The sequence below is a fragment of the Chlorocebus sabaeus genome, chromosome 14, assembly GCF_047675955.1.
Source record: "Chlorocebus sabaeus isolate Y175 chromosome 14, mChlSab1.0.hap1, whole genome shotgun sequence".
NCBI lineage: Eukaryota > Metazoa > Chordata > Mammalia > Primates > Cercopithecidae > Chlorocebus > Chlorocebus sabaeus.
This window is the reverse complement of record NC_132917.1, coordinates 36,593,464-36,618,957: the sequence shown is the minus strand read 5'-3', so window position 1 is coordinate 36,618,957 and position 25,494 is coordinate 36,593,464. Positions and strand designations below refer to the sequence as shown.

Sequence of the window (25,494 nt, the reverse complement as noted above, 5' to 3'; positions counted from 1 at the left end):
GTAACTGAGTATGTATAGGTAATATTGGAATTATCTCTTTTGCTACTTTTTTGCTTCGTTTTTAATTATGCTTGTTTTGTTTTTCTCTTTTTCAAGTTGGTGAATGGGATATTTGCAATAAAATAGCATTTAGATACAATTGGATAAATAGATGATATTTATGAATAATGAGAAACAGATAAAATTTTATTAGAACTTGTGTTCATCATCATGTAGAATCTTTAAATGGCATAAGAGATTGAAAATAGGTTGACCTCTTCGTGAAAAATATGTGTTTCTTTTCATACTTCAGGAAAGTTGGTGAAAAGCTGTATTAGGGACATGGAAAGAATAAAAACATTTTTAAAAGTACGTAATTTGGGAGTAGTAAGATTTTTTTTTTTTGTTTTTTGTTTTTTTTTTTCGCAGAGTCCTGCTTTGTTGACTAGCCTGGAGTGCAGTGGTATGATCTCAGCTCACTGCAGCCTCTGCCTCCCGGGGTCAAGCAATTCTCCTGTCTCAACCTCTCGAGTTGCTGGGACTATAAGCGCATGCTACCATGCCTGGCTAATTTTTTTGCATTTTTAGTAGAGGCAGGGTTTCACCATATTGGTCAGACTGGTCTTGAACTCCTGACCTCAGGTAATCCACCGCCTCGGCCTCCCAAAGTGCTGGGATTACAGGCTTGAGCCAATGTACCCGGCTGAGTATTTGAGATATTTTTGTTTTTTGAGACGGATTTTTGCTCTGTTGCCAGGCTGGAGTGCAGCGGCACCATCTCAGCCCACTGCAACCTCCACCTCCTGGGTTCAAGCAATTCTCCTGCCTCAGCCTCCCAAGTAGCTGGGATTACAGGCGCTCACCACCACACCCAGCTAATTTTTGTATTTTCAATAGAGACGGGGTTTCACCATATTGGCCAGGATGGTCTCGATCTCTTGACTTCGTGATCCGCCTGCCTCGGCCTCCGAAAGTGCTGGGTGGCATGAGCCACCGCGGCCCAGAGTGGTTATTTTCGTCTGGAACGTGAAAGAAAGGAGGGCAGAGTAAGAGGAGGTGAGGCTTGGATAGCATGAAATAAGAAGGTGCTTGTTAGACAAGTTGCAGGACATAGAGAAAACATGTTTGACATGGAACAAAGCAGTTTGGTGTGTTGAGAAATTTGTAATCTTCGTGTGTGGAGAGTAGGATGTTGGTTGTGGTCCTCCTCTCAATTGATGACCGATAATGGTAGAGGGGGCAAGAGTTAGATCACAGAGAGCCTAACCAAGGAGTTCAAACTTTTATCTTACATGTAACAGGGAATATGGGAAGTTTAAATTTTTTTTTTTTTTTTTTTTTTTTTGAGACAGGGTCTTGCTCTGTCGACCAGACTGGAGTGCAGTGGCACAGTCATGGCTCACTGCAGTGTCAACCTTCTGGGCACAAGTGATCCTCCCACTTCAGCCTCCCGAGTGTTTGGGAATACAGATATACTCCAGTCCACACAGATAAAGTTTTTAGTTTTTAGAGAAACAGGGTCTTGCCCTGTTGCCAGGGCTGGTCTGGAACTCCTGGGCTCGAGCAGTCCTCCTGCTATAGCCTCTCAAAGTGCCGTGATTATAGGCATGAGTCACCATGCCCAGCCAAAAAAATTTTATCTAACATGATCTCAAACTAACAGAGGAGTTGCAAGAATCTTGTATACCCTTAACCCAGATTCACCAATTGAAAAGTTTTGCTGTGTTTGCTTTATTGTGTTTGCTATCTCTGTAGGTATCATTTTTTCCCCTAAATCATTTGCTAGTTTGTCCCTAACTACCTCCGTGTATATTTCCTAAGAGCAAGGACATTTCCTTATATAATTATAGTACATTACCAAATTAAAGAAATGTAACATTGATATTTTATTATCTGATATAGTCTATATTCAGATGTCCTAATAATGATCTTTGTAGCATTTTTTTTCCCTGGTTCAGGATCCAATCTGGAAATATATACTGCATTTAGTTGTTAAGCACTTGAAAGTTTTAAGCAAGATAGAGTATGAAATACGTTTTTAGAAAGATCTCCTGACCTCATTGTGGGGGGTGGACTGGAAAGATCTGTAAACACAGGCAGAAAGATTGTAATAGTTTAAGATGAGAAATGATAACATAGTAGCTGCTGAAATGGAGACACATCAACTATAAAAAATTGTTAAAGTAGAATCCATGAAATCTGAAGATTATATAAAAATTTGGAGATGGGACAGTGGGTGAGTGAGAAAGATAATTTGAGAACGACTCCCAGGTTTCTGACTTGAAGGACTATCTGAATTATGAGAGACTTTTAGAAGGTATCAAATGAGTTAAAAAAAAGAATTAAAGATCAGATATGTGAGAGGGACTCATGATGATAGATATATACTTGGGAATCATCAGTATTACTGTGAGTGAAGTGAAAGGAGTAGTTGGTAGAACAAGTATTGTGGAAACAGAAGAGAGAACTAGAAGGAGTGACAGGAAGTAGAAATACTTGAGGAGAAGACAGAGGAAGAAGAGCCAACAAAGAAATAGAGAAGGAAGGAGGAGAGAGTAGTATTTTGGAAGTGAGTTAAAGGAGGGAGTTCAATAACTGAAGATGCTAAGTAGACCCCAAGTAAGTTATATACTGAAAATAGTCATTTGGAGTTGCCTGTTGGAAGCTTATTGGTACCCTTACTAAAGCATCCTTAGTAAGGCAGCAGGAACATGAGCCAGATCACAGAGGATCGAGGGCTGAGAAGGACGAAGTGGGGAGAGATAGAGTTGCTTATTTATTTATTTATTTTTTTTGAGATGGAGTCTTGCTCCGTCACCAGGCTGGAGTGCAGTGGCGTGATCTCAGCTCACTGCAACCTCCGCCTCCCGGGTTCAAGCCATTCTCCTGCCTCAGCCTCCTGAGCAGCTGGGACTACAGGCGTGTGCCACCACGCTGGGCTGATTATTTTATTTTTAATAGAGGTGGGGTTTCACCATGTTGGCCAGGGTGGTCTCGATTCCTTGACCTTGTGATCCGCCCACCTCAGCCTCCCAGAGTGCTGGGATTACAGGCGTGAGCCACTGTGCCTGGCAGAGTTGCTTATTTTTTTAAGAAATTTGACTCTGAAGGACAGTTGAGATAAGAAACTGGCTGAATGTAGGGAGGATTTTTTTCTTTTCTTCCTTAACTAAATGGGATGCTCCTGGAAAACAGTTGCTGGTTTTGTGTCTTTTTTTTTTTTTTTTTTTTTTTTTGAGACAGAGTTTTGCTCTTGTTGCCCAGGCTGGAGTGCAATGGAACAATCTCGGCTCACTGCAGCTTCCTTCTCCTGAGTTCAAGTGATTCTCCTGCCTCAGCCTCCCCAGTAGCTGGGATTACAGGCATGCGCCACCACAGTCAGCTAATTTTGTATTTTTAGTAGAGATGGGGTTTCTCCATGTTGGTCAGGCTGGTTTCGAACTCCCGACCTCAGGTGATTTGCCCACCTCGGCCTCCCAAAGTGTTGGGATTATAGGCGTGGGCCACCGTGCCCAGCCTGGTTTTGTATCTTTTGAAGTATATGGAATGATTTGGGATTATTCATGATGTTACAGCACTATTTGTATAATAAACTAAGAAATTTTTAAAAATCATTTATTTGTGGCTTGAATTTTAAATTGAATTTTTTTTTTTTTTTTTTTTTTTTTTTTTTTGAGACGGAGTCTCGCTCTGTCTCCCGGGCTGGAGTGCAGTGGCCGGATCTCAGCTCACTGCAAGCTCCGCCTCCCGGGTTTACTCCATTCTCCTGCCTCAGCCTCCCGAGTAGCTGGGACTACAGGCGCCTGCCACCTCGCCTGGCTAGTTTTTTGTATTTTTTTGGTAGAGACGGAGTTTCACCAGGTTAGCCAGGATGGTCTCGATCTCCTGACTTCGTGATCCGCCTGTCTCGGCCTCCCAAAGTGCTGGGATTACAGGCTTGAGCCACCGCGCTTGGCCTTAAATTGAATTTTAAAAAGAATTATTGAGGAAAATGTGAAATATACTCATAGAGAAACTAATATCTTTTATATATACAGCCCCAGGTTTTAACAGTTAATGTTTTTGTCAGTCTTTTTCACCTTGATCTATTTTAAAACAATTCCAGATATCTTGTCATTTCACCTGCAAATGCCTAAGTAAAGATCATGATTTTACATGATTTTCTTTGCATGATTTTTGCAGATTTTCTAAGCAGTCCCACTTTAAGATCCAAAAGTAAAACCAAATCGTTAATGTTACAGAAGAATTACTTATCTAGCAGTGGATTTATCAAAGCATTCCTTAATGTGTGATAAAATTTACTATAAATTTTCAGGATTACATAGTGTATAATCTGAGGTTGACTTAGGAACATCTATGCTGAGAAACCTCAAATACTATATAAATACAATTCTGAAAAATTTCTACCATTCTAAAAATTTCTCTCTATTCACTGCTACTTTTATCTATTCTACTGTAGTAACTTAACTGTCCTCCTCACTTCTAGTATTTCTGTATTTTAATTCATCTTCCATATCCATGGAATTCATTTTCTAAAACACAAATATGATAATCCTGTTATATCCCTGTTTAAAAATATCTAGCTAATTTCAGGTTCTTAGTAAAGTTCTTCACAACCAGGCCCTTTCTGTTCCTTCTCTGACTCCATTCCTTCCATACCTTTTGGGTGTAATTATTCTGTTTGCTGTTTTTTGACCCACTTTGTGTGTTTTTTTTTTTTCTTCCACTTAAGATGTCCCTTCTGACAGAAATGCCCTCTCCATCAATCCATTTTCTGATTGGAAAACTCCCACTGGTTTTTTGAGATTTAGCTAAAATCTCACGTGTTACCTTCTTTTTGGTAGCTTTCTTTGACACCGATTTTGACCAAATTAGATAATCTTTTATCTGCATTCTTGTAATACTTGTTAATAGCCCTTATAGCTCTTACACAGTATGCTGTAGTTATTTACATTCCTGTCTCTTATGCATACCCTTGCCTTCCACCCTTACCTGACTACAAACTGTAGGTTGTCCCAGCAGCCAACACAGTGCCTGTAAACTAGGAATTCAGTAACAGTTCATTGAAATTAATCAAATTATTTTTAGCATCCACATTTAAGATACAATTGAGATGCTGTTATACTCCTAGCATAATATGTATAATAATAGGCTTTGAAACAAAGCTAAAATTACTCTTCTTTAGCGTATTATAGTTATTCAATAATTTTTATGTTATTTTTATCCAATAAAGGTCATTTATGGAGGGTCTACCTGTGTATCAAACATGGAGTTGCTAGATATAAGATCTCCTTTTTTATCTTACAGGCAGAATTAGACAGAAAAGGAATAGCAAACAAGAAAGATTGGTTAACACAGTGAACTGAGTGTTAAAACAGTGGAAAACGGTATGAGTGAGAAGGTATTTTCACATACTGACTTCAAAAGGAATGCTGTTAAGCTTAAGGAGGGTTCTGTGAGAAAAATATATTTTAGCGAATGTAACAATTCAGTAGGGAAACCTTGATTTAAGGGACCATAGCTTGTGGCAAACACAATAGTTCTTTACATATTTTACCTTTGTCTAATTTTTAAAATAAAGTGTTCATAATGTGTCACAATTTTTGTTACATTTATTTTCGTAAAATATTTTCTCTTCCCTTTTTGTAGGTTCTGTTGTAGTTTTTCCTGAGACCACTAGATTGCACTATAATACAGCATTTTCTGTTTGAAAATGTTTTTCTATATATATATAAAATATAAACTCCGTAACATTTTATTGCCACTATTATTTTAAAAGCTTTAGTATAATCTGTCTTCAGGCTAGTTACATTCAGTTGCTATTTTGACTTCTAGCAGGTATTACTACTTTGTCTTATGGTAAATGAAGTGTGTTTTTGGAAAAGTAAGAGATTGACAGTTACATTTAGAACCTTATTTACTTTCTATTAACTGCAAGTCAAATTAGTGTCTGTAAATCTTACCTTCTGATGATCAATAGTATTACAAATGCATTGAACTAGATGGGCAAACATTTAGTCCAGTGACAAAATCTTTGTGGTTAAGAGACACATTGAGAATAGATGTTCTAAATAATTTGGACCAAACATATTTACTAAAGTTTAAAAAAAAATATAGTTAACCAAATAACAACAAAAATTGTCTCCCTTCTGCCTCAGTTCATTGATTTCCTTTCCCAAGGAAATCTTATCAACTGATATCTTACGTATTATGTATCCTTCCAGAAAGATTCATATGCATAGGCTAATGAAATAGATATATATCTTTTAAAAAATATATGGAGACATACATAGTATTTTGTACCTTTTACTTTTTGCTTAAGAGATCAGTTCATTGTCATATGAATATATTTTTTTCTTCTTAATGTGTAAATGTTACTATAAAACATTTCATACATACGTATAAGATATAAAGACTATTGTAAAAAATACTTATGTACCCATCACCTACCTTAAGAAATAGGATATCAACTGCCTATAATTTTCATAGGTTTTCTTAGAATTCCCAACTTTTTTTTTCCTGTTGTGACTGCAAAATGATTATTGCAAAATAAGAAGGATTTCAGTATTTTATACATTTGAGCAAATAATTTTTCATTTCCTTTCTACTTTTCTTTCTTTTTTTTTTTAGACAGGATTTCATTCTGTTACTCAGGCTGGAGTGCAGTGGCACAATCTTGGCTCGCTCACTGCAACCTCTGCAACCGAGTTTAAGTGATTCTCCCACCTTAGCCTCCCTAGTAACTGGGATTACAGGTGCACCACCATGCCTGGCTAATTTTTGTATTTTTTGGTAGAGATAGGGTTCCACCATGTTGGCCATTCTGGTCTCGAACTCCTGACCTCTGGTGATCCATCTACTTTGGCCTCCCAAAGTTTTGGGATTACAGGCATGAGTGCCCGTGCCCGGCCACTACTTTTCTTAAATTGTGAAAAAACCTAATGGTAAGTACTCAATTAGGTTTTTATTAAAAAACAAAAACAAAAACAAAAAAAAACTTTCAAATTTGGCTGTTACACTTTTCTTCCTTTTTTACTTTATTTTGGTTTTTCAGATTATTATTTTGGTTTTTCAAATTATTGTTGTTTATATTAATATGCCAGTGTTAACACGTTGAATATTTATTATAAATGGCCTCAATATTTTAGGGAGCTGACAAGTGAAAATATACAAATAGATTAAGCAGATATGGCTATTTTTAGTCACCCTTTAAAAAATTTCTACATTATCTGGGTTATTTATCTAGTCTCAGATGGTTAAATCTGAGATATTTAAATCAGATGGTTAAATCCTATTAACCAGAATGATAACATTCTGTCAACTTTGAAAAGAAGATAAGATAGTATTCCCATTCACAGTTCTTTTTGAGTAAAAGACAAAGGATATCTTGACTAGTTTAAAAAAATTCATTTCTAGTGGAATATCTTACTCAACATTGATGATTTGGGTTTCCCCCCTTGGATTGCACAGTATAATGCATATTTGGCAAATCATGATTATCTGACAAGGCACATAATATTGTAGATGACTTTTCTTTTTAAAAAGCTCAATTTTTTTAGAAAAGTCTTCTACAAATTTATTTCACAATCCAAACTTTTTTTTTTTTTTAACTGTTTTTGATAGTAAAATTTTGCTTTGACAATCATCAGGAAAATTTGAATACTACAGAAACTAGGATATTATATGGTTCATTTTGTTATTACAGAAAGAAGAGTTATGGTTCCCAGAGTTATTCCTTTATTTTGTTAAAAGGATACTTGATGGTATAACAACAACAGCAACAACGAAAAAGGCAAGCACTTTTGTATTATAACTTTGACACCATGGAAAGCTATGAGCCTTTGAAAGTTCTAGGAGTGTTCAGCCAGGACTACTGAATTCTTGTAACTACTACTATTGTGTATGTTAAAATTAATTTAAATGTATTTTAAGATGGTCTGTGTTTTCTCATTTCTTTGTTAGAGCCAAATACCACAAGTTGAAATATGGGACAGAATTGAATCAGGGAGATATGAAGCCTCCAAGCTATGATTCTGGTAAGCTAATTTTAAAGGAAGTTGAAGTGTTAAAAAGAAATAATTAATGTCTACTATTTTCTAGCAACAATGTTTACAACTATAAGTTAGTTTCTAATTATTTCCATGTTAGTTATTTTTTCTGACCTACTTGTCTTTTGGCACCAATCATTTAGTGTCATTTAGATCATTTTCCACCACCTTCCTTCCTTTTCCCTCTTCCCCTTTCTTTTAGTTTCCCATTTTCTGCTTATGTTCTACACTTACTGGAAGGATCAGAGTTCATGGGGTAACATGCACCAGCATAACCTTGTCTTGCTGGGTCTGTCCAATTAATGGGAACTTTGAGATTGCAGTACAAAGTACATCATGCTCTTGAAATCCTGAGAAAGAGTAGGAAATATGGAGGTAAGAGATTTCTTCTTAAAGCATAGAGGAATTCGTCATCCCAAAAACGTAATTCTTCGGTTTCAGAAGGAGAACTATTTTGGTCTTTCTTGCCCACAGGAGTTTCTGTAACTAGAACGTGTTTTAACAGCTGAAGCATTTATTATAATTTTGAGTTATTTCTTCTTTTTCTCCTACTTCATACCATCAAACAATATAAAATATTACTTGTAAATAATCAGGTATTAAGAAATATAGATATAATTCACTTAGTAGAACCCGGGAGACGGAGCTTGCAGTGAGCCGAGATCGCGCCACTGCACCCCAGCCTGGGCGACACAGCGAGACTCCGTCTCAAAAAAAAATAATAATAATAATAATAATAATTCACTTAGTAGGTATTAGGGAAGAATGACAAAAATTAATCAAAAGTTATCAACCTTATTTCAGATAGGTACGTTTTTGGTATAATTTCAGGTTAAATTTCCCAGTCAGATATCTGAAAACATTAATGTTCATTTATATCATTTACTGAAATACGTACCTTATGCTAGAGGCTTTATATATATTTATGTACATATCACTTTAAATTTTAAAGTAGTTATTCAGTAAAGTATCTTCGGTACAGATAATGTTTATTTGGATTTTACATACGTGAAATTTAAACTCAGAGAAGTGGAAAAAGTTGCCCAACGTCACAAAGATATTAAGTAACGACAGAATATGGAGCCGAACCCAGGTCTTTCTGATCCCAAAATTCATATTCTTCCCATTTTATCATATTGCTTCTATATTTGACAATATATGAAAGAACTTTCCAAAATGAGTTCTAAATGTACTGCCAATTTTATAGTTACTTCAGTGTAGTAGTGTATTAATGCGTTTCCTCAGCTGAATATTGAATGCTTGAGATGTAGAGCAATGCCAGTTGATCACTGGTGTATTTTTTTCCCTATGTTTTTTAATATTCTGTCTTTTACTTGAGTGTCTGTTCTTGTGACCTGAGTTGTGCTTAAATTTCGAAATAAATTTTTTAAAAATCTAGGCTATTTGTTAGAAACGTTCTAATACTATATTAACTGACTCAAAAGAGTGATTTTAATTAGTATTGTATTAAAAGGTTTTCATTTCTTAAGTTTTGGATATCAATTTAGGAGAATAGAAGCCTAGATGCAATATATTTTTTAAGTGTTCGTAAGTAAACATGACTGGCTACAGTGGCTAATTCTTGTAATCCCACTTTGGGAGGCCAAGGTGGGAGGATTGCTTGAGGCTAGGAGTTTGAGACCAGCCTGGGCAACGTAGCAAGACCCTGTCTCTACAAAAAAATTAAAAAATTAGCTGGGGATGGTGGCACATGCCTGTAGTCCTAGCTACTGGGGAGGCTGAGGTGAAAGGATCACTTGAGCTCAAGAGTTTGAAGTTAGGTTACAGTGTGCTAAGATTGTGCCACTGCACTCCAGCCTGAGTGAAAGAGTGAGATCCTGTCTTTTAAAAAAAAATTGTAAAGTTTCTAAGTAAGCAGCGCAGCTCAGTAGAAGTGGCTTGTGTTTTAAAAGCAGATAGATGTAAGTTTGACTCTGCCCCAACATTTTAAATTCCCGTGATCCTACTTAATTTCTCTATGGTTACTCCATTCCTGATCTGTAAACTAGGAAATATTCTGAGAATACTTCCTTACTCAAATGTTTATTTTCTTAGTATACAATACCTAGTTATTCTCAGTGTATAATACTTAGTTAGTACGTAGTATCATTTGTTCTATCTTTCTAACCATCCACTAATCTTATAAATATTATATATATAATGTTTTTCAGACCTAGTACCAAATCCAGTGAATAAGACAACGCCCTGTTAGATTTTTATAGGGAAGATAGTTAAAGAAGCGATTACAATAAATATGACATATATAATGGAGAAATAATAAGTGTTACTGAGCGCAGTAGCACAAACTTAGTCAAGTGGTCAAGAAAGCCTTCTTGGAGGAAATGATGTTTAATTTTGACATCTGAAGTACAAGTAGGAATTAGCCAGGGCAAGTAGACTGACTAAATATTTGTTGAATGGGAGGTGGGAGAAAGACAGAGTATTAGCAGCAAAGCTTCTGAGGTAAGACTATGGCACATTTGAGAAATGGGATACCTGGATAGTAGTGGGAGAGAGGGAAGGAATGTTTCCAGAGGTAGATAGAGAGTTAGCTGGGGGGTAGAATAGTTAAAGGGTCTTGTGAAACATGTTAAGTAGTTCATGTCTAGGAATATTCTGAGCATTTGAAGAAGGAAAACATTCGAAGGATCTTAATTAGGGGTTTATGATCAGATTTGCTCTTGGATTACATGGACTGTAGTGTGGAAGATGGATTACAGAGGAGCAGTGTTGGAGAGGGGGCGACTGGTTAGAGGACTGTTGCAGCAATCTGGGCAAATGAGTAAGGTTTCCTTGACAAGGGTGTGTTCATGAAATATTTAGGAAGTAAAATCTGCAGGAACTAGTTATTTTTATGTATACATAAATTTGATTTTATGCTGATCTTCTCTGTATTATTCTAATTTTAGTGTATGTGCTGCCAAGGCAAGCACAGGAACTACTTCTTGATTGGATGTAGGGGGTGAAAAAAGGATGAGTCAGAAGTGACTCCCACATTTGTAGTTTGAACAACTAGACCAGAAGTAGGTTTGGAAAATGGTGGGTTCACTTTTGGATTTATTTCTTAGATAACCAAGTGCAGATGGCTAGTAGACAATTGAGTATATGGGTCTGAAGCTCAAGCCAGAAATATGGATGTGTTAGAGACATAAATTTGAGAGGTATCAACACATGGTACTGGTGGCACTCACAGCCACTGGAGTTGAAACGATCACCCAGGAGCTGTATGTGAGGTAAGATTACATAAAATGGAACCCTGAGGGATGACATTTAAAAGACTGGTAGAAGAATGGAAACATGAAAAGGAGTCTGATACAGAGTACATTAATGGTAGGAGGAAAACCAGGAGACCAAGGAAACCAAGAGAAGAGATGGTTTCCAGAAGGAAGGACTATTCAACACTACTGGTTAATTCCCAGAGAGCTGAAGAATATCTGTAGGACTTTGTGACACGTGGGACACTGAGAACTTTAGGAGAGAGGTGAGGGCAGAAACAAAGTGGGTATAGTTAGCTTTCAGGAAGCTTAGGTTGTAAAGGTGAAGGAGAGAGAGAGCAATAGCTGGAAGGATACATGGGGTCAAGGAAAGTTGTGTGTGCACGCACATGTGTGATATGTGCCTTAGAGGAGTAACCAATAAAAGGGAAAGAGTAGAGGTACTTAAAATAGGAAGATAATGTGAAGAAGGTGATAGGGTTTGGATTCTGTGCATAGCTGAAGAATGGCAGGAGGAGCATGTCTTTTATCATTACCAAAAGAGAATGTAGGAAATTAGGTTAACAGGTTTATAGATTTGGATTTCTGTTTGGTGGTGGGTATTTGAGGGAATGTCCACAAATGATAGCTTTATGTATGAGATAGGATTATCTGCTGAGAGTGGGTCAGATGTTTAAGAAAAGTAGAAAAGGTTTAAAATGCTAATGGTAAACAGGAAGACTAACTTTCTAGGAAATAGTAGGGTCGAGAAAAGCTAAGAGTCCAGTTGAGGTGTGTGATCATGAGTGTATGTAGAGGCACTAAGCTGCACATTTGGTAGCCTGGGTAAAGTCAAAGAGAATGCAGATAGTTAATAGTTGAATTCACGGAGAAACAAAGGGACAAAAAAATTTGGCAAAGGAATGATTGCAGTGATAAGCCATGAACTGAAACTACAGAGGGAAGGAAGTGAAGACACAAGGAGGCTGGCTAATGGGTGAATTAAAAGTAAGGGGGTAGATTCTGTTCTAGGGCAGCAAACTTTTTCTGTAAAGGGCTGGATAGTAAATATTTTGGGTTTTGCAGGCTGTTTCAGCTACTCAGCTTTGCCACTGTAACATGCAAGCATTCATAGACAATACATAAATGAATGGATGTGTCTGTATTATAAAAATAGGTGGTAGGCTGGATTTGATAATGCAGGCAGTAGTGTGCTGGCCCTTGGCTAGAGGTCCCAGCTAAGTTAAAGAACTAGTGAATTTAGGGAAAAAAGAAATAAAAAAGAGCTAATGAATTGGGAGTAAGTGAGCCTGACGGGTCTGCTCAGAGAATCAGTTTGCATCTATGATAGTTCTTCATGATGACAAGACCTAAGATATGACAGCTAGAGAGGGTGGTGGCTGTGGAGAGGCAGAAGTGGATCACCTACATGCATACTGATTTCACTCAAGATAATGTAGAATTTTGGTGGCAGAAGCATGTGAGCCAGATTTGGAGGGTTACCTTGGGATTTATAGATGACAGTGATAAGGACTAGGAGGTGGCAGAAAGGGTATACTCAAATAGCATAACCCTTAAAGAAGCAGGGATTTTTTTTTTTCCATTCTTTGCTCTTTTATGTATTTACCATATTTTCCTAAAACTGATAATCTAGACATTTTCTGAAACATTTTTCACTAAAATTTACTTTGCCTTTCTGTTTTTTTTTTTTATCCCACTTTCAGACCTTCACATTTCTACTTTAGGAGAATATTATCTCAGGCTATGTTAAAGTGTATTTATTTTTGATATTTCAATCTCTCCTATTTAATATTAGAAGCCAGGTAGTTATTGAAAGTTGAATATATCCAGTGTGATAAATTCTTTTAATTGAGAAATTTAGACCGTTTGCACTTACAATTATTGATATGGTTGGTTAGGTTAATGCTACCACTTTTGTAATTTGTTTCATTTTGTTCAGTCTGTTCTTGTTTCTTTTCCTTCTTTTTCAGCCTTCTTTTGAATTATCAAATATTTTTTATGATTCAATTTTATCTTTTGCTGACTTATTAGCAGTAATTCTTATTTTAGTGGTTGCTTTAGGAATTACAAGGCACATCATTAACTTATTACAATCTATCTTCAAGTGATAATGTACCACTTCATGGATAGTACAATAAACTTATAATAATGTACTTCGTTTCTCCTCTTCCCAGTCTTTGTGCTATTGTTGTCATGTATTTTACTTCTATGTATGTGATAAACCACACACTACATTGTTATTTTTTTCAGCAGTCTTTTGTCTTTTAAAGATATTTGAATAATAATATGAAAAAAAATTCCCAATACTCATTATTCCTTTGTGTAGATCTGTGTTTCCATATTATTTTCCTTCAACCTTAAAGTCTTCCTCTCACTTATCTTGTAATATGGAATGTTAGTAATGAATTTTTGCAGCTTTTGTATGTCTGAAAAAGTCTTTTTTTTTTTTTTTTGGAGACGAAGTCTCACTCTTGTCCCCCAGGCTGGAGTGTGATGGCGCCATCTCAGGTCACTGCAACCTCCGCCTCCCAAGTTCAAGTGATTCTCCTGTCTCGGTGCCCCGAGTAGCTGGGATTACAGGTGCCTGCCACCACGCCCGGATACTTTTTGAATTTTTAGTAGAAATGGGGTTTCATCATGTTGGCCAGGTTTGTCTAGAAACCCTCCTGACCTCAGGTGATCCACCCGCCTTGGCCTCCCAAAGTGCTGGGATTATAGTCTTTATTTTGCTCATAGGCATTACTTCTGATGAGATATCTCCTGTTGTTCTTATTTTTGTTCCTCTGTATGTAATGTGACCTTTTTCTCTAGCTGCTTTTACGATTTTTCTCTTTACCATTGGTTCTAAGTGATTTTATTATGATAAGCCCTGGTGTAGTTAGCCCTCCCTGTGTGTTTCTTATGCTTGAGATTTGTTGAGTTTCTTGGATCTGTGGGTTTATAGTTTTCATGGAATTTGGAACTTTTCAGCCATTATTTCTTCATATACTGTTTTTGTTACTCCCTGTGCTATAATCTGGAAACTCTCTCTAGGTGGTGTCTGGGACAATCATGAGGCTTACCTCTTTGCCTCCCCTTTCTCTCAGGTATTACTGTCCTTTGTTGCGTGATGTCCAGTGTTTCGAAAACCGTTGTTTCATCTGTTTTGTGTTATAATTGTTTCAGCACGAGGGTAAATCTAGTGTCTATTACTCTAATTTGACTGGAAATAGCAGTCAAATACTTTTGATATTACCGAGAAATTCAACTGTTATCTGTATTAAAATCCTCACTTTTACATAATGTCACTTTTTGAACTTGACAAGGCAAGAATGAATGTGATAGTTGATGACTACTTGCTAACCATGGAAGGAACTGCGAGCTTAGCCTGAATAAGGAAATATAAGAGCTATTTGACTTTGGGTTTCTTTTTTTAACCTCAAATTTTTTTTTCTTTTTTTTTTTGAGATGAAGTCTCCAGCTCTGTTGCCCAGGCTGCAATGCAGTGGTACAATCTCAATTCACTGCAACCTTCGCCTCCTGGATTCAAATGATTCTCCTGCCTCAGCCTCCCTAGTAGCTGGGATTACAGGCATGTGCCACATTGCCCAGCTATTTTTTTTTTTTTTTTTTGGTGGGAGATAGAGGCTTGCTCTGTCACTCAGGCTGGAGTGTAATGGTGTGATCTTGGCTCATTGCAACCTCTGGCTCACTGCAACTTCCACTTCCCAGGTTCATGTAATTCTCCTGCCTCAGCCTCCTGAGTAGCTGGGATTACAGGTGTGAGCCACTGTACCCGGCCTCCAACTAATTTTTGTATATTTAGTAGAGATGAAGTTTTACCCTATTGACCAGACTGGTCTCAAACTCCTGGGTATGAATGATCCACCCACCTTGGCCTCCCGAAGTGGTAGGATTGCAGGCATGAGCCACTGTGGCCCAGCTATAACCTCAGATGTTACTTAGAGAGTCAGATTTTATCTCAGTATAAGAATACACTTTTTTAAAAAGAGGATAGGGTACATTCTTATTTTACTCTTATTAAGATATAATTTACATATCGTAAAAGTCACCCTTTTTAGTGTTTTCACAAATGTCTCCCTCCCTACTCTAATCCCCTGGCAACCAGTAGTCTGTTTTCCATTTCTATAGTTTTGCCTTTTCTAGAAAGTCATGAATTCCAGAATCTTACAGATTGTAGCCTTTTGATTCTGGCTTATCTCACTTAGAATAATGCATTTGAGATTTATGTATGTTTGTATCAGTAATTCATTCCTTGTTCTTCTTGAGTCATATTCCATTGATTTGCTGTATCACACTTTTGTAGTATCACTGGCTGCCAAAATAGGCACAAGTAGTTGAGTATATTTGACGATGGCATAGAAAGGATTTAGCCCTATTCTGAAGGGAGATTTAATGACCTCAAAACTTCATTTCATATCTGAAGTCTTGAAATGGCAGTGTAAATGTTTTTACTTGGCAAGTACAGGTTATTCACTTGACTTAAGAAGAAGATATATTGGAACATACTATGTTACATACACAGATCCTGAATTTTTGGTCAGTAGAAACAAGATGTATTTGTTTTCCCTTAGCTTGGGGACAGCGTTTTTGCCCCCTTCCTTTTTTTTTTTTCTTTTTTAAAATTTATACTCTCTTTGAAGTTATCACAAAGTAATTAGCTTCTTTTTGGAACTAATTTAATTCCTCTTATTTTCTACCCGTCTCTGTGGTCTACTCTACTTCTGTTTCTTTCATATGTCACAGAACTAAGCCTAGTTATTTTAAAGTTGTTTTAGGAGAAAAACAAACATGCAAGATTTAATTCTTGTTTTTATTCATGTATTTCTCTAATTTCCTATTGTAGTGATAGCATGTGAAGGAAAATGCTGGGGCTCTGGAGTGAAACAGAAATTCAGCACTTACAACTGTGTTTCTAACTAAAAACCCTGAAAATTACTTTCCAAAACTCAGCTTTCTTAGAATCTTTACAATGAGGCTAAGTACCTACCTTTGAGGTTGTAAGGAATAAAAGAGATAATATATGTATTTTTAACACAGTATGTAGTAAATACTTAATTTCTTTTTTTTCTTTTTTTTTTTTTTTTGGAGACGGAGTCTTGCTTTGTCACCCACACTGGAGTGCAGTGGCATGATCTCGGCTCACTGCAACCTCCGCCTCCCAGGTTCAAGCCATTCTCCTGCCTCAGCCTGCTGAGTAGCTGGGATTACAGGCATGTGCCACCACACCCGGCTAATTTTTTGAATTTTTAGTAGAGACGGGGTTTCACCGTGTTAGCCAGTCTGGTCTCAATCTCCTGACTTCGTGGTCTGCCCACCTTGGCCTCCCAAAGTGCTGAGATTACAGGTGTAAGCCACCGTGCCTGGCCCGTAAATACTTAATTTCAAATGTTACCAAATAAATTTTTCCAGTCCCTTTTGTATCTCCACTTGAATAAGATCCTGTAAAGATCAGCAGTTTTTTAGAGTTTGATCAAGAGCTGAGGAAAGTATGCACTTTTTTTGTACTGTTGATATGGAATCATAGTGTAGCTTAGAGATAGATTGTACAGTCCAGACTTACCATAGGGAAAGCTCTTTTTATTTTACCACCTTCTAAAAAGGATTCTGCTTTTACCTAATGATGAATTTAAGGTTTAAAATATTTAGGAGATTTTCATTCAAAGAATGTTAAAAGAATACTTGAGGTGTTTTTTTTGTTTGTTTGTTTGTTTGTTTGTTTTGAGATGGAGTCTTGCTCTGTCGCCCATGCTGGATTGCAGTGGTGCAGTCTCGGCTCACTGCAACCTCTGCTTCTTGGGTTCAAGGGATTGTCCTGCCTCAGCCTCCTGAGTAGTTGGGATTACAGGCACCCACCACCACTAAGTTTTGTATTTTTAGTAGAGATCGGATTTTGCCATGTTGGTCAGGCTGGTCTCAAACTCCTGACCTCAGGTGATCCACCCACTTCAGCCTACCAAAATGCTGGGATTACAGGCATGAGCCACCACGCTTGGCCTTCCTGAGGTTTGTAAATATAATAACTAACGAAGGAAACAGGTTTGGATTGAGGTTGTTACATATCTGCTCTTTACCAAATTGGCTTTTCTACCATTATTCCTCAGTACTTTGTTCTAGTTTGTTTTTTAAAAAAATTATTTATTTGTTATTCGTTCGTTCGTTCTTTCGTTCGTTCATTCGTTCATTCATTCATTCGTTTGAGACAGAGCCTCCCTCTGTTGCCCAGGCTGGAGTGCAGTGGCACGATCACAGCTCACTGCAGCCTTGACTTCCCGAGCTTAGGTGATTCTCCCACCTAAGCCTGTCTAGTAGCTGGGACCACAGTTGCATGCTACTATGCCCAGATAATTTTTTTTTGTAGAGATGGAGTTTACTCCATGTCGCCCAGGCTGGTCTCAAACTCCTGGGTTCTAGAGATCCACCTGCCTTGGCCTCCCAAATTGCTGGGATTATCGACGTGAGCCACCGTGCCCAGTTATTATTTATTTTTAATTTTTAATTTTTGTGGGTACATAGTAGGTGTATATATTTATGGGGTATATGAGATGTTTTGATAGAGGCATGCAATGGGTACTAGTCACATCATGGAAAATGGGCTATCCATCCCCTCAAGCATTTACTGTTTGTGTTACAAATAATCTAGTTATACCCTTACTTGTTTTTAAACGTTCAGTTATTTTTAAATATTTTAAATGTTATTATTATTGACTTGTTCTAGTTCTGATGTGCAATTTTTTTTGGGGAGGGAACAGAACAATAAACACCTTTATTACACAGGTGAAGACAAAACGAGGCTTTATTTGCCTTTCCGGGCCTTGATTTTCCTAAGATAGAACTCCAACTCTTTGCCCTCTAGCACATAGCCATCTGCTCGGCCACACTGTCCCGGCCTGGAAGCAATGCACGCAAGAAGCTTGCCCTGCTGGAACTGCTCCTCCAGGAGACTGCTGATTTTGGCATTCTTTTTCCTTTCATCATATTTCTTCTGAATTTTTTTAGATCGTTTTTTGTTTAAAATCTCTTCTTCCTCAGGAGTCAGCTTGGCTCCCTTCTTGCAGCCCAGGGGCAGTGCGTAGTGGGACTTGTACTACTGTCGGTACAATGTGCTGTCGATGAGCACGATGCAATTCTTCACCAGGGTCTTGGTACGGACCAGCTCATTATTAGATGCATTGTAGACAACATCGATGATCCTTGAGTACAACACTCTGAGCCCCAGGAGAAATTCCCTACGTCCAGCCTCAGGGCACGGTATTTCTTGTTACCTCCCCGCACACGGACTGTGTGGATGCGGCGGGGGCCAATCTTGGTGTTGGCAGCCGGGTGCCCCAACTCATACCTCTGCTTCTTGTGGTAGGGCTTTCTCTTGCCCCTGGTTTTGCATGCTTGTGCCAGTTGTCCCGAGAGATGCCCATTGCTCGGCGCTGGCTGGAAAGAGCGATGTGCTACTTTATAATACTTTTATTTGGCTCTCATTTTGTGACTTGATTGGATAAGTCTTTGTTTTGCAGAAAAATTCTCAGTCTAGTTAAAGATAGGGAAAATGTATTTATTTTAGTTCTCATACTTTTAGGGAAATCCAGTAGCAATAATTTATATTAGAGTTTTGTTATAGAAATTACAGTTAAAAAACAACTTGCATTATCCTAACACATACCTTACAGTTGCAGTTTTACATATTCATAATCTTATAAATGTTTATTGGACCTTATTAATGAATTGAGATGCCCTCTAATATGTAAAACAAGTCAGTTTTATTATGACTTAATGTTTTCTAGATGAAGGTAATGAAACAGAAGTGCAGCCACAACAAAACAGCCAGTTAATGTGGAAACAAGGTCGACAACTACTCAGACAGTAAGTGTCCCAAGGTCAAGCTTATATGAATGGCTGAAGACAAGAAACAGTTTTATGAAGTTATTTTTACTATGTATTTTCAAGTCAGATGAATATTTTCTCTCATTATACGGATGCTGTGAAAAAGCTTAATTGAATTACTGTTCCTTTTTCATATTAAATACTTTTTCTGTGTGGTAGAACTTATATAGTTAAAAGAGTTTTATACCTTTAAAGTTATTCTTTTCATTGCGTATTTTGTGTATGAATATATAACATTTTAATATATGTGCAATTGGTCAGGCACAGTGGCTCACACCTGTAATCCCAGCACTTTGGGAGGCCAAGGTAGATGGATCACTTGAGGTCAGGAGTTTGAGACCACCTTCACCAACGTGGTGAAACCCCATCTCTACTAAAAATACAAAATTAGCCAGGCGTGGTGGCACATGCCTGTAATCGCAGCTACTTGGGAGACTGAGGCAGGAGAATTGCTTGAACCCGGGAGGTGGAGTTTGCAGTGAGCCGAGATTGCACCATTGCACTCCAGCCTGGGCAACAAGAGTCAAACTTCACCTCAGGAAAAAAAAAAAAAAAATGTGCAATTGGAGTTTACATGCAATTTTGTTATGTTTTTTAAATAATTGGAGAACTTTTTGAATTCTCCGAATTCGCAAATATTGCCTAACATGTCCTTCCTTCCTCCTTCCTTCCTTCCTTCCTTCCTTCCTTCCTTCCTTCCGTCCGTCCGTCCGTCCTTCCTTCCTTCCTTCCTTCCGTCCTTCCTTCCTTCCTTCCTTCCTTCCTTCCTTCCATTGAGATGGAGTCTCACTCTGTCGCCCAGGCTGTAGTCCAGTGGCACAACCTTGCTCACAGCAACTGCTGCCTCCTGGGCTCAAGTGATTCTCTTGCCTCAGCCTCCTGGGTAGCTGGGACTACAGGCGTGTGCCTCTGTGCCTGGCTAATTTTTTTGTGTTTTTGTAGAGATGGGATTTTGCCATGTTGGCCAGGCTGGTCTCAAACTCCTGACTTCGAGTATTCTCCCAGCCTCAGCCTCCCAAAGTGCTGAGATTACAGGTGCGAGCCACCACGCCCAGTCACCTTTCTTCTGTAAAATATTAGTATGTATTTGAGACAATAAAGAGTAAACAAAGATGGGTTGAGGTTCTGATATCAAGAGGTAGACTAGACTCACCAGCTCAGTGCCTGGTTCTTGATTACCACCTTTGAAACTCGTATTCAGATTTGTGCCTCAGTAAAATGAAATTTGCTACCTGGTTTTTTGGAGGTTGATGATAAGTTGTTTAAACCCAAGGTTTCCAAAGTGGATGTATAGCAGCTATTCCTTTTGACTACGGAAGGAGAATCTTAAAATGTCTTTACGTATCTATTTTTTAATCTAGATAGTTACAAGAAAATGAGATATTTTCTGATATTTAATAAGTGGATTTTTACTAATGCCCACACTTTGATCTTAAATATGACTTACACATCTTCCTTTTTTAAATAGATGTGTTCTTAGAATGCTAATCTTTTTTAAAACAAAAAATGGTTGCATAATCAGCTACCCAAGAGATATTTTCAAAAACTTCAAAGGACCCATAATCTGTTCTTCAGAGTAAAGGTGTCATTTTATCGATGAATGGGGAAGTAACTGTTTAGTAAAACCAGCTTATCTATGGCAAGAGCAGTTTTGAAACAGGTATTTGTAATGTGATTTTGTTGCCAAAGTGAGGTATGTCTCAAATATTATTTGTTAAAAATGGAAAAATACAACATCTTTGAAGCAGTTTTCAAGAACTTTAAATTTAGGAAAGTTGGGAATTAATTATCCAAATTTTAATCGAGACCTTTCTGTAAATATTGGATGGGATTGAAAAACGAGCATCTTGATTTGGTAAGATACACTTAACTCCCTTTGATTACATATGTTTTTGAGAACTCTTTCAGCTACTATAACTAAGACCAATTCTTCCAATAAACTGAACTTAAACTGGTTGTCTCATCAACCCTTGTTTTCTTCTTTCATCCAGTATACTCGGTGCCTACTTATAAGTTAGCGTCTGATGTTTGTCTGTCGTGTTTATTAATGGCATTTACCTTTTTCATGGTCCTGCCACTGCCACTTCTGGTCTCTTTTGGTCAACTTTGGTGTTACTAGGCACTGAGTGCTTTCTATATGCCAGGTACAATATTAGGTGTGTCTGTTTTAGGGATTAGAAAACTGAGGTTCAGGAGAATTAAAGTTATGCAAGTAAGTGGCAGAAATAGGACCCAGATCTAGCTCTCAATACAAAGCCTTTGCTCTTTTTTTGTGCTGCTGCCTTTCAGTAACGTACACACACGTGTGTACACACACCCCCTACATTCTACAATTTAATTGCCATCTATTTTTATTTTAAAGTTGTCTCAGGATAGAAGCTTCAATTCTGCAGAAGTGACTCGAGAAATACTGCCTTCTTGTGTGTAATGAAGGACGCCATATATGCTAGGAGCATTCTGTCTAGATCACAAACAGTTGATCCATGACTAATGTAAAAAACTACTGAAATAACTATTATAAAATACTGATTTGGTAGAGTCTAGGAGTGAGCTAGCTCCAATCCAGCCTAAGGAAAGAATGTGCTATTAGATATATTAAAGACCAGCTTCTTCTTATAGTAAATGTAATGAATGGTGTATTGTATAGTTCTCTCATTTTTCTCAGTGACTGTAGAGGCTGGTACTGCAAGAGACAGCTCCATCTGCAGCTGGAAGATTATTTATTAACAAGTCTTACTAGCATAGTACTGTACTGTTAAGTCTTATGCAGGCTATGAGCATAAATAAATACTTTTATTTACATATTAAATTATAGAATACTGATTCCAGTATGACTGAACTCTAAGGATTCTCTTCACACAGGTATCTACAGGAGGTGGGTTATACAGATACTATTCTAGATGTGAAATCTAAACGAGTGCGAGCTTTGTTGGGCTTTTCAAGTGATGTCACTGACAGGGAAGATGACAAAAATCAGGACTCAGTTGTAAATGGCACAGAGGCTGAAGTTAAAGAGACAGCAATGATTGGGTAAGTATTTTGTCTGGAAAGTGTTTTAGCTATAATTAGTTCTTATTAAATATTTTTGGTTTTATGGGCATTACTTGTTCTTTTAGGTAGTGACATAGAAGTAATTTAATTATAATTTAATAAAAATTCTAAAATTTTATTTGGTTAGAAGGTAACACAAGGATTAGAGTTGTCATTTATGACTTTTAATTCAGGAATATTATTTATGATATTTATTTGCTTGAAACGTATGTATTTAATACAGATTTTAGTATATTGACTTAAACACTAAGTAAAACTTCAGAAAAGATTTTATTTGGAAATTCAGTACAAATCTGTAAGCATGGCATTTCATGATTGGTGATCCAGAAATTGTAAAAATACCTCAAATTCTTTAGAAGTAAACCTGTTTTTTAACCACTTTTGTTTATCTGATAATGTTGTAATTTATCTTTCCTTTGATATAAAATATCTATTTTAAGTAGCTGTTTTGAAGTGACAGCGTAAGTGTGAAAAATTCAGTAGCTATTTGAAATATTTTATTTTCCATTTTGGATTGTGTATCATATAATTATATATAATTCTACTCAAAATAAGCATAAACAGTTCAATAAAGAGATTCTTATTTATTGGGAAAAAATTTCCATGATTGTTAATTGAATAAAAAACCAAAAATTCTGTGAATGTTTAAGTATGACTTTTATTTTGACACTTGTTTAGGAAGGAAGAGTGGTTTTAATTGAATTCTATAAATTTTCTAGCAGGAAGATAGTTCCTGTTATTTGGAATATAAATTAAAATTATGGGATTAGGTAAAAGTTCATTGTAGGATTTTTATAAACAAAGTTCCTTCGAGCCTTAAAATGTATTCAGTAATAATTAAGAATACATTTCCAACTTTGTAGGCTGCGTTAAAAAATACATTAACTTGTATTTGTAAATGTAAGGCATGGTATTTCTCTGTATAGACATAGACTATGTGGACATTATCTTTAGTTCTGTTTTTATGTTATGGGTTTAACGTAAGTCATCAAGTTAACTTAGATAGTATAATTTTTTATTTTATTTTGTTTATTTATTTATTTTTTGAGACAGTCTCACTCTGTTGTCAGGCTGGAGTACAGTGGCGTGATCTTGGCTCACTGCAACCTCCCCCTCTTGGGTTCAAGCAGTTCTCCTGCCTCAGCCTCCTGAGTAGCTGGGACTACAGTCACCAGCCACCACGCCTGGCTGATTTTTTGTATTTTTAGTAGAGACGAGGTTTCACCATGTTGGCCAGGATGTTCTCAATCTCGACCTCGTGATCTGCCCACCTTGGCCTCCAGAAGTACTGGGATTACAGGCATGAGCCACTATGCCTGGCCGATAGTATAAATGTTTTTGAAAACTATAATGCATACTTTAATAACCTTCAGTAAAGACTTTCAGGGAAGACCACTCTTGTGCATTTTGGCCTTGATTTGTCTTTTAAGAATGACAAAGATACTGTTGCTAATCTGTCCGATTTCAGTAGGGATAAAGAGTTAGGGGAGGGTGATACCAAACACAAAGCTGTAAGCAGATTTGAAATTTAAGATAGATCTCTTGAAAATTTTGTCCATAGTAGTTTATATATATATATAAAATACTATATATATTATATATATATTATATTTATATATATATTTTTAATATATATATATATATTTTTTTTTTTCGGGAAAATCCTCTCTAAAAGATTACCTAATGAACTGGAGATAAATCTTTCTGTACTGGCCATTGAAATCTTTACTAAATTTGAGGGAACTAAATTCAAGTCATATATTTGAAAATTCAGCCATTTTTAAGAGATTAATGGCTTGTTAATCAACAGAGTCAAGTCTAGTAGCAATGTTAATTTGACTAGTGTATTGCTGTTAGTAACTTTAGGTACACATTTTCTCTTTAGCTGTTAAGCAGAAATACAAGATTGCATCAGAGAAAAATGACATATTTGTTATTTTCTTAGTTGTGGAAACTTATGTTAGAAGTCAAAGGGAGAGTTGCAGAGAGGATAAGAGTAGAGAAAAAAGGAGGTAGAGATAATGAAAATATTTTAAAAAAAGAAATACATTAAGGTTGGTGTAAGGATCAAAATAATAATGAATCAGAAAGGGGAGTTTTTTACATTAGATTACCAATAATATAAATAGATATGAGTAGCTCACGCCTGTAATCCCAGCACTTTGGGAGGCTGACTGAGGCTGAGGTGGGTGGATCACTTGGACTCAGGAATTAGAGACCAGCTTGGACAACATAGTGGAACCCTGTCTCTACTGAAAATACAAAATTATAAGGGCATGGTGGCTCATGCCTGTAATCCCAGCTGCTCAGGAGGCTGAAACTGGAAAATTGCGTGAACCCAGGAGGCTGAGATGGAATGAGTTAGATCATACTACTGCCACTCTAGCCTGGGCGACAGAGCCCAGAGACTTTGTCTCCAGGTAGGTAGGTAGGTAGGTAGGTAGGTAGGTAGGTAGATAGGATTACAAAGTACTTAAAGAGTATCCACTTCATGTATTGCTTTTTAAATTTGTGAGAGTGTAATTGATAAGAATCAATGTAGATAATATGATTTGGGATTTATAGTTACCATATAAACAGAAGTTAATGCAACATATCATGGGTTAATTCTTTTGTCGAAGTTAAAAAGATTAACTAAGCAGTATGTACATGTTTTACACCAGAAAATCAGAGTTAACAGATTCTGCCTCCGTGCTGGATAATTTCAAATTCCTTGAAAGTGCAGCTGCAGATTTCAGTGATGAAGATGAAGATGATGACCTTGATGGAAGAGAGAAAAGCGTCATTGATACTTCAACAGTGAGTTAGATAACTCATACGATATAAATATTTTTAGGGACTATGATACATACTGTATAATGCATAAAAGAATCCATGTTCTTTAATCTTAACCCCTAGCTTTTTCTTTTTCATGAATTCAGAGACATTTATGAGGTTTTGTAATATTGATTTCAAGTTAAGAATATTTTTAGTATAGTAGCTTTCTCTTGAAATTCCTCATTTTTGACTTTTTGTTCATTCATTGAACAGGACAACTTTTCTATGGGGCAGATGAATATAGTAAATATTGTGTGTTATAACAATGCAGGGTTATTGGTTGTTATAAGAGAATAGAATTGACAGACACATCATGGTGCCTGATGGCGACTAGCATCAGCTCTAATATATGCAGTTTTTGTCTCTCGTCAGGATTGTTTTGGTAGACAAATTCTGTAGACTTTCAGAACTCTTCCATTAGATTTCTTCAAAATTGTTTAGGATTCTTCTCAAGTTTCGTTCAGATGTTTATAAGCTTATTGACTTTCCCATGGCAGTTTCTTGGA

At 36.9% G+C, this 25,494-nt stretch overlaps 1 protein-coding gene and 1 pseudogene across 1 annotated transcript in view; one reads left to right on the top strand and one right to left on the bottom strand.

Moving 5' to 3' along the window:
- Positions 1 to 25,494, top strand: part of STRN (striatin) — a 133,788-nt gene that overhangs the window by 40,339 nt on the left and 67,955 nt on the right. The window contains exons 3-6 of the mRNA XM_007970954.3: positions 7,942 to 8,015; positions 19,021 to 19,099; positions 21,983 to 22,150; positions 24,835 to 24,970. Of these exons, the coding sequence (XP_007969145.1) occupies positions 7,942 to 8,015; positions 19,021 to 19,099; positions 21,983 to 22,150; positions 24,835 to 24,970 (457 nt within the window). The remainder of the gene's footprint in view (positions 1 to 7,941; positions 8,016 to 19,020; positions 19,100 to 21,982; positions 22,151 to 24,834; positions 24,971 to 25,494) is intronic.
- On the bottom strand, positions 17,990 to 18,672 carry LOC103220486 (small ribosomal subunit protein eS8 pseudogene; annotated as a pseudogene).